General features: G+C 36.9%; 1 protein-coding gene across 1 annotated transcript; it reads right to left on the bottom strand.

Moving 5' to 3' along the window:
• Positions 1-8,717: 8,717 nt before the first annotated feature.
• Positions 8,718-9,662, bottom strand: LOC118929021 (olfactory receptor 6C65-like). The gene has a single exon (XM_036918780.2). It carries the CDS (start codon positions 9,660-9,662, stop codon positions 8,718-8,720), a length of 945 nt encoding a protein of 314 aa, XP_036774675.2.
• Between the last annotated feature and the right edge of the window lie 718 nt (positions 9,663-10,380).

Here is a 10,380-nt window from a genome sequence, read left to right as displayed (position 1 = left end):
CAGGCAAAGACCCCACCAAAAAGAAAACTACAGACCAATATCCCTGATGAACGTAGATGCAAAAATACTCAACAAAATATTAGCAAACCAAATTCAAAAATACATCAAAAGGATCATACACCATGACCAAGTGGGATTCATCCCAGGGATGCAAGGATGGTACAACATTCGAAAGTCCATCAACATCATCCACCACATCAACAAAAAGAAAGACAAAAACCACATGATCATCTCCATCGATGCTGAAAATGCATTTGACAAAATTCAACATCCATTCGTGATAAAAACTCTCAGCTAAATGGGAATAGAGGGCAAGTACCTCAACATAATAAAGGCCATCTATGATAAACCCACAGCCAACATTATATTGAACAGCGAGAAGCTGAAAGCATTTCCTCTGAGATCGGGAACTAGACAGGGATGCCCACTCTCTCCACTGTTATTTAACATAGTACTGGAGGTCCTAGCCACGGCAATCAGACAAAACAAAGAAATACAAGGAATCCAGATTGGTAAAGAAGAAGTTAAACTGTCACTATTTGCAGATGACATGATACTGTACATAAAAAACCCTAAAGACTCCACCCCAAAACTACTAGAACTGATATCGGAATACAGCAAAGTTGCAGGATACAAAATTAACACACAGAAATCTGTGGCTTTCCTATACACTAATAATGAACCAACAGAAAGAGAAATCAGGAAAACAACTCCATTCACAATTGCATCAAAAAAAATAAAATACCTAGGAATAAAGCTAACCAAAGAAGTGAAGGACTTATACTCTGAAAATTACAAGTCACTCTTAAGAGAAATTAAAGGGGACACTAACAGATGGAAACTCATCCCTTGCTCATGGCTAGGAAGAATTAATATCGTCAAAATGGCCATCCTGCCCAAAGCAATATACAGATTTGATGCAATCCCTATGAAACTACCAGCAACATTCTTCAATGAACTGGAACAAATAATTCAAAAATTCATATGGAAACTCCAAAGACACTGAATAGCCAAAGCAATCCTGAGAAAGAAGAATAAAGTAGGGGGGATCTCACTCCCCAACTTCAAGCTCTACTATAAAGCCATAGTAATCAAGACAATTTGGTACTGGCACAAGAACAGAGCCACAGACCAATGGAACAGACTAGAGAATCCAGACATTAACCCAGACATATATGGTCAATTAATATTTGATAAAGGAGCCATGGACATACAATGGTGAAATGACAGTCTCTTCAACAGATGGTGCTGGCAAAACTGGACGGCTACATGTAGGAGAATGAAACTGGACCATCGTTAACCATTGTAACATATACAAAAGTAAACTCAAAATGGATCAAAGACCTGAATGTAAGTCATGAAACCATTAAACTCTTGGAAGGAAACATAGGCAAAAACCTCTTAGACATAAACATGAGTGACCTCTTCTTGAACATATCTCCCCGGGCAAGGAAAACAACAGCAAAATGAACAAGTGGGACTATATTAAGCTGAAAAGCTTCTGTACAGCAAAAGACACCATCAATAGAACAAAAAGGAACCCTACAGTATGGGAGAATATATTTGAAAATGACACATCCGATAAAGGCTTGACGTCCAGAATATATAAAGAGCTCACACGCCTCAACAAACAGGAGACAAATAATCCAATTAAAAAATGGGCAGAGGAACTGAACAGACAGTTCTCCAAAACAGAAATACAGATGGCCAACAGACACATGAAAAGATGCTCCACATCGCTAATTATCAGAGAAATGCAAATTAAAACTACAATGAGGTATCACCTCACACCAGTAAGGATGGCTGCCATCCAAAAGACAAACAACAACAAATGTTGGCGAGGCTGTGGAGAAAGGGGAACCCTCCTACACTGCTGGTGGGAATGTAAATTAGTTCAACCATTGTGGAAAGCAGTATGGAGGTACATCAAAATGCTCAAAACAGACTTACCATTTGACCCAGGAATTGCACTCCTAGGAATTTACCCTAAGAATGCAGCAATCAAGTTTGAGAAAGACCAATGCACCCCTATGTTTATCGCAGCACTATTTACAATAGCCAAGAATTGGAAGCAACCTAAATGTCCATCGATAGATGAATGGATAAAGAAGAAGTGGTACATATACACAATGGAATACTACTCAGCCATAAGAAAAGGGCAAATCTTACCATTTGCAGCAACATGGATGGAGCTGGAGAGTATTATGCTCAGTGAGAAAAGCCAAGTGGAGAAAGAGAAATACCAAATGATTTCACTCATCTGTGGAATATAAGAACAAAGGAAAAACTGAAGGAACAAAACAGCAGCAGAATCACAGAACTCAAGAATGGACTAACAGGTACCAAAGGGAAAGGGACTGGGGAGGATGGGTGGGTAGGGAGGGATAAGGGGGGGTAGAAGAAGGGGGATATTAAGATTAGCATGCATGGGGGGGTGGAAGAAAGGGGAGGGCTGTACAACACTGAAAAGGCAAGTAGTGATTCTACAACATTTTGCTATGCTGATGGACAGTGACTATAAAGGGGTTTATAGTGGGGACCTGGTATAGGGGAGAGCCTAGTAAACATAATATTCGTCATGTAAGTGTAGATTAATGATACCAAAAAAAAAAGGCAGTTCCTGTGTGGTGACCTCCAATGAGTTCCACACAAGGGTATAAAGGGCATATAAAAGTGTAGGCAAAGGGTCTGTTTGTGTTTATACAGAAGATCAAAGCCTAATTGGGCTACCCCGAAAATGAACTAAGATATGATATGAAAAAGAACTTCCAACATCAGCACTCTCTGGAAGACTCATGCCAGAAGATGATCATCAAAAAACCCCAACAAAGATCCACGCACTGCTACAGCTGTAGATGCACTCATCCCACCAGTTCCTGGACCTGCCATGGGAATGAGGAAGGAGATATCTAAGCTGGCCTGTGCATACAGTAAAACAACAAATTTGACTGGATCTATACTGTTGGAACTCAATCAAGAATTAGGAGAAGTGCAAATTGTTGCACTCCAAAATCTTACAACTACAGACTATTTACTGTTAAAAGAACATAAGGGATGTGAGCATTCCCCAGGAATGGGTGGTTTTAATTTGTCTGATTTCTCTCAGACTGTTCAAGTTCAGTTGGACAATATCCACCATATCATAGATAAGTTTTCACAAATGCCTAAGGTGCCTAACTGGTTTTCTTGGTTTCACTGGAGATGGCTGGTAATTACAGGTATGCTTTGGTTATGTAACTATACACCTATTATCTTAATGTGTGTGCGCAATTTAAGTAGTAGCTTAAAACCTATACATGCTGAAGTTACTCTACAAGAAGATATGTCAAAGAAGTAATCAATCTTCCCATGTTTTCTGCCGCCTGCTACTTCTATAGCTTTTCTTCTTCCTAATTACAACCCTTAAAAAGAATTCGTGCCTCATATCAAATTTACCGAGTATCATAATTCTTCCAAGTGGTAAAGATACATCAAGACAAATGCTGGGCATAGAAGCCACAGGGCATAAATTTGCAAATAAGTAAAAAGCTAACCTTTTCAAACAATATTGCTTCTCTCTCACTTACCAACTTTACATTTCCCTGTATGGCCCCGGAAGATGACTGGTTAGCCAGAGACGGGTAAGATTCCTCAAGGGAGGAACAACCTAAGACAGGCACAGTTGCAGGGGGGCCATCAGGTGAGAAATTGGGGATCAACAGAGGTGAGGCTTAGAACCTCACCCCCCTGTTCTGAGAGAAATCTTCTGCATATGTGGATGTTTTATTGCCCTTGTCTAGCTTGGATTAACACATAGTCTACAGGCACACACCTGATCATCTACATTTGCTCTCTTACAACACTAAACTATGTTTTCTACCTTTATCTTGTATCTACCTACCACTTCAGCATTTTATTAAAAATAATAATAATAAAGAGAGAAATGTGGTATCCACATATAAATCAAGTATAAAAATCAAATGAGTATTCATATTTGAACTGACTGTTTATAGTTCATAATGCATGAGCAAAACCGAAGGTTTCTGTGATGGCTGCCCTTGTACTATTCACCATGTAAGAACTTATTCACTATGTAAGAATTTGTTCTCCAAGTAAGAACTTGTTCGTTATGCTTCAGAAGATTGGAGACTGACGAAAATTAGGCTTGGGGTGGATTAATGATTGTGCATTGAGCACTAACTCCCCTATACAGAATTTTATTGTTGTTAACAACCATTTGATCAATATGAGAGATGCCCTCACAAAAAAAAAAAAGTGCACACTTCCAATTGTAAAATAAATAAGTAACCAGGATGTAATGTATAGCATAAGGAATATAGTCAAAATATTGTAACAGCTTGGTATGGTGATAGCTGGTATCTAGAATTATCATGTATATAAATGTTGAATTACTGTGTTGTACACCTGAAACTAATGTAATGTAATACTGTGTGTCAACTACCCTTCAATAAAAAATAATTATCTACAAAAAAAAAAGAAATTAAATCAACTACTCACAGTTAGTCAAGGGATACACAGAAAATGCAAAATATGACACCTAGTATATAGAGTGGAGGAGGAAAAAGAAGAAGAAGGGGAGGAAAAAAGGAACCTTTAGATTGTGTTTGAAATAGAGTAATCAGCAATTTAAGATAGACTATTAGATAGTAAGGTAGGTTTCCTTGAACCTTTGGTAACCACAAATCTAAAGCCTCCAAAAGTAATAAGTACATATCATCGATTATCACCTTAAATGTAAATGGACTGAATGCATCAATCAAAAGACACAGAGTGGCAGAATGGATAAAAAACACAAGACCCATCTATATGCTGCCTACAAGCGACACACTTCAAACCCAAAGACAAACACAGACTAAAAGTGAAAGGATAGAAAAAGATAGTGAATGCAAATAATATGGTGAAAAAACAGGAGCAAGAGTACCTAATATCAGAAAAAAATAGATTTCAAAAGAAAGTAAAGAGAGACAAAGGAGGAAATTATTTAATGATAAGTGATCAGTTCAACAAGAGGAAATAACCATTATAAATATCTATACACCCAATATAGGAGCACCTAAATATGTGAAACAAATACTAACAGAATTAAAGGGGGAAATAGAATGCAATACATTCATTTTAAGAGACTGTAACACACCACCTACTCCAAAGGACAGATCAACCAGACAGAAAATAAGTAAGGAGACAGAGACACTGAACAATAATACATAAGAACATATGGACCTAATAGACATCTACAGAGCACTCCAACCAAAAGCAGAAGAATACACATTCTTCTCAAGTGCACATGGAATGTTTTCCAGAATTGGTTACATATTAGGTCATAAAAAGAGCCTCAATAAATTAAAAAATCTTGAAATTGTAAAAACCAACTTCTCAGACCACAAAGATATGAAACTAGAAACAAACCATGCAAAGAAAACAAAAAAGCCTACAAACACATCGAGGCTTAACAACATGCTCCTATGTAATCAACAGATCAAATAAAAAGAGATCAAGCAATGTATGAAGACAAACAAAAGCAATAATTCAACAACCCAAAGCCTGTGGGATGCTGCAAAGGCAGTTCTGAGAGGAAAGTATATAGCAATAACGACTTACCTCAAGAAAGAAGGATAGTACCAAATGCACAGTCTAACCTCAGAATTACTGAAACTAGAAGAAGAATAAATGAGTCCTAAAGTCAGTAGAAGGAGAGACATCCTAGAGATCAGAGCATAAATAAATAAAATTGAGAAGAATAAAACAATAGAAAGAAGCAATGAAACCAGGAACTGTTTATTTGAGAAAATAAACAAAATAGAGAAACCCCTAACCAGACTTATCAAGAAAAAAAGAGAGTGTACACACATAAACAGAAACAGAAATGAAAGTGGAAAAGTCATGATGGACACCAAGGAAATACAAAGGATTATTAAATAATACTATGAAAAATTATATGCCAACAAATTGTACAACCTTGAAGAAATGGACAATTTTCTAGAAAAATACAGTCATCCAAGAATGTTCCAGGGAGAAACAGAAAATCTAAATAGATCAATCACCAGCAGTGAAATCGATTTTGTAATAAAAGAAAAAACCTAAGAACAAAACCACTGATCCAGATGAATTCATGCTGAATTTTATCAAACATTTAAGGAAGAGCTAATAACCACCCTTCTTAAACTATTTCAAAAAGTAGAAGAGGAGGGAATACTTCCAAATTCATTCTATAAGGCCAGAATCACTCTAATACCAAAACCAGACAAAGAAAGCACACACAAAAAAATTACAGACCAATACCCCTGATGAACACAAAAGCAAAATTCTTCAACAAAATATTAGCACACCAAAATCAAAATACATCAAAAAGGTCATCCATCATGATCAAGTGGGATTTATTCCAGAGATGCAAGGAAAGTAGAATATTTAAAAATCCATCAGTATCATACACCACATCAACAAAAAGAAAGACAAATATCACATGATCACCTTAGTAGATTCTGAAAAAGCATTTGATAAAATTCAACATCTATTCATGATAGAAACTCTCAACAAAATGGGTATAGAGTGTACATACCTCAACATAATAAAGGCCATATATGAAAAACCCACAGCCAACAACATACTTAACAGCGAGAAGCTGAAAGCTTTTCCTCTAAGATCGGGAACAAGACAAGGATGCCCACTCTCCCCACTTTTGTTTAATATAGAACTGGAGGTCATAGCCACAGCAATCAGACCACACAAAGAAATAAAAGACATCCAAATTGGTAAGGAAGAAGTAAAACTCTCACTGTTTTCAGATGATATGATATTACACATAGACAACCCTAAAGACTCCACAAAAGGACTACAAGAACTAATAACTGAATTCAGCAAAGTTGCAGGATAGAAAATTAATATACAGAACTCTGTTGCATTCCTATAACACTAACCACAAATTTGCAGAAAGAGAAACCAGGAAAACAACTCCACTTACAATTGCATCAAAAAGAATATAATGCCTAGGAATAAACCTAACCAAGGAAGTGAAAGACCTGTACTCTGAAAACTGTAACACCCTCCTGAGAGAAATTAAAGACACCAAGAAATGGAAATCTGTCCCATGTTCATGGATACAAAGAATTAATATTGTCAAAATGGCCATCATGCCTAAAGTAATCTATAAATTCAATGCAATTGCTATAAAAATACCAGTGGCATTCTTCAATGAACTATAACAAATAGTTCTAAAATTCATATGGAACCACAAAAGAGGTCAAATAGCCAAAGCAATTCTGAGAAAGAAGAGCAAAGCTCTTGGAATTAGGCTCCGTAACTTCAAGCTCTACTACACAGCTGCAGTAATCAAAACAATTTGGTACTGGCACAAGAACAGACTCATCAATCAATGGAACACAATAGAGAGCCCAGATAGAAATCTATGCATATATGGTCAATTAACATATGAAAATGGAGTCATGATTATACAATGGGAAATGACAGCCTCTTCAAAAACTGGTGCTTGGAAAACTGGACAACTACAAGTAAGAGAATGAAACTAAATTGTTGTCTAACTCCATATACAAAAATAAACTTGAAATGTGTCAAAGAACAGAATGTAAATCATGAAACCATAAAATTCACAGAAGAAAACATAGCATGAACATAAGTCATGAATATAAACATGAACAACTTTTCCCTGCACACCTCTCCTTGGGTAAATGAAGCAAATCAGAAATGATGAAATGGGACTACATCAAACTAAAAAGCTTTCATGCAGCAAAGAACACTCCCAGTAAGACAAATAGGAATTTACCCAAAGAAAGCAAGATCCCTGACTCAAAAAGACATATGCATCCCTATGTTTATCACAGCACTATTTAGAATACCCAAGATATGGAAGCAACCTAAGTGTCCATCAGTAGATGAGTGGATAAAGAATCTGTGGTATATATCTGCAGAATGTTATTCCTCCAGAAAAAGGAAATAAATTCTATCATTTGCAACAAGACGGATGTATGTTGAGATTATAATTCTCAGTGAAATAAGCCAGGCAGAGAAAGACAAATACCAATGATTTCACTCATTTGTGAGGTATAAAACCAAGCAAAACTGAAGAAACAAAATGGTAGAAGATGCACAGACTTGGAGAAGGGACTAGTGGTTAACAAGGGGGAGGGCCTGGGGAGGGTAGGTGGGGAGAGGGAAGGGAGTTAAGTGGCACTATAATTTGCAATCACAATGCAGGTAAGTCACAAGGAGAGTAGTACAGCATGGAGAAGACAAGCAATGACTCTTTAACATCTTACTACACTGATAGTGACTGCAGTGGGGATTTGAGGACTTGATAAGATGGGTGATTGCTAAAACCACAGTGTTGTTTATGTGAAGCCATCATAAAGATTGTTTATCAATGATAGTTTAACTAAGAAAAGGAATACAGAGAAGTACATTTGAATGTTGACAAATGTGAAAATAATAGGAGCCGTATAACTTTGAAATTATGACCACCTCATATAATTTGATTTCTATCCTTTCCTTGAAACATTTCTTTTTTTTATAAAGCACTTATCACTTACTAAAGCCTAGGTAATTAACTTTCCTATTACGTTGGCTTTTTAAGGTGTGTGCCCCTCACTATAAGGAAGCTCTACAATGGTCAGGACTCTTGTGTGCTTTATTGTCTTAGGTATGCCTACCACTCAGAACAATGATTTGATTTATGTGTGCTTGGTGTGTGGTTTCAGCTGCAGATTTCATGAAGATGAGTGCTTGTCTGAGAACACTTTTTTGGTGAAGTCCTTAAGAGCTTGTTTCACCTGCTGGTTCCTTAAAGTGTAAATAAAGGGATTCAGCATGGGAGCCACAGAGGTGTTAAGTACCGCTACACCTTTGTTCAAAGCCACACCTTCCTGTGCAGATGTCTTTACATACATGAAAATGCAACTCCCGTAAGAAATGGAAACCACAATCATATGGGAGGAACAGGTGGAAAAGGCCTTTTTCCTTTGCTGGGCTGAGGGGATCTTCAGAACTGTTCTCAGGATGAGTGTGTAAGAGAGAATCACCAAGGCCAAAGTTACTATGAGTGTGAATACTGCTAAGAGAAATGCCATGAGCTCTAGAAACTTTGTGTCTGTGCAGGCAAGCAACAGGACAGCGGAGGAGTCACAGGCAAAGTGGTCGATAATGTTGGAGTCACAGAAATCCAGTTGGAGCCCCATAATCACCGGGGGAAAGATAACAAGGAAACCAGCCAGCCAGGAGCTGATTACAAGCTGGCTGCAGACTCTGTTGCTCATGATAGTGATGTAATGTAGAGGTTTGCAGATAGCCACATAGCGGTCATAGGACATTACAGCCAGAAGGAAAAACTCTGTGGCACCAAGAAGGATTTCAAAGAATATCTGTGTCATGCAAGCATTGTAGGAAATGGTTCTGTCTCCTGTAGCAATGCTGACCAGAAACCTAGGAATACAGACTGTTGTGAATGAAATTTCTAAGAAAGAGAAATTCCTGAGGAAGAAATACATGGGAGTCCTGAAGCAAACGCTGGATAGTGTTAGCAGGATGATGGTCATGTTCCCCCCTACACTTAATAAGTAGGTGAGCAGCATGAAGACGAATATCACAGCCTGTAACTCTGGGTCATCTGTGAATCCCAGAAGAACGAATTCTGTAATTGATGTCTTATTCAGCATGACTAAACTCTGAAATCTTCAGGTCTGTAGATGAAAATAGGAGTGGGTGTCAACTTGATATGATTTCAAATACAATTACAGTGCTCTTACTCTTCACAAACCACAACAAATTGTGCATTGGGAATTTGAAAACAGGTATCCATCAGAATTTCAAACTCAGAATTGTTTAGTAGGGAAAAATTAATCCATGTTTTTTACTTTAAAAACATACATTTTTAACTCAGCTTTGATAATTCCATGCGATATACTGTTGGTTATATATTTAACCTGCATAAAATTCATTTTTAGAGTCATAAACATGGGTAACAATGATAAATACTTAGTTCACTTGATTGTGGAAGTAATTCATTTGGGAAGAGTAAACAAGTTATTGAAATAAATAGTACTTTTGAAAACTTGATGCCCGTATAAAATTCCATATGCTAATATTGCCATTGGAAAGCATAATTTTGAATGAGAACAACATCTTTTCCTAAATATGTCTTGGTTCCTATCCGTAGTAAAAAATTAAATAGAAAATACTGAATTTATGGACAATTACTGAAATCCATTCCTTTTCCCTTGTACATAATTGATCCTATTCTCTCCTCTTGACTAAAGTTGACACAAACAAAACAACAGCATTAATAGTAAATAAGGTTATAGTGTAAAAGTGTCAACTGGACTTCTTATATATATAGTCAATCATATCATAAATGAAATAAATTAGATTATTCCC

Source organism: Manis pentadactyla, chromosome 10 (assembly GCF_030020395.1).
Source record: "Manis pentadactyla isolate mManPen7 chromosome 10, mManPen7.hap1, whole genome shotgun sequence".
Lineage (NCBI taxonomy): Eukaryota > Metazoa > Chordata > Mammalia > Pholidota > Manidae > Manis > Manis pentadactyla.
Note: the sequence above shows the minus strand (reverse complement) of the source record. Positions and strands in the feature narration are given on the sequence as shown.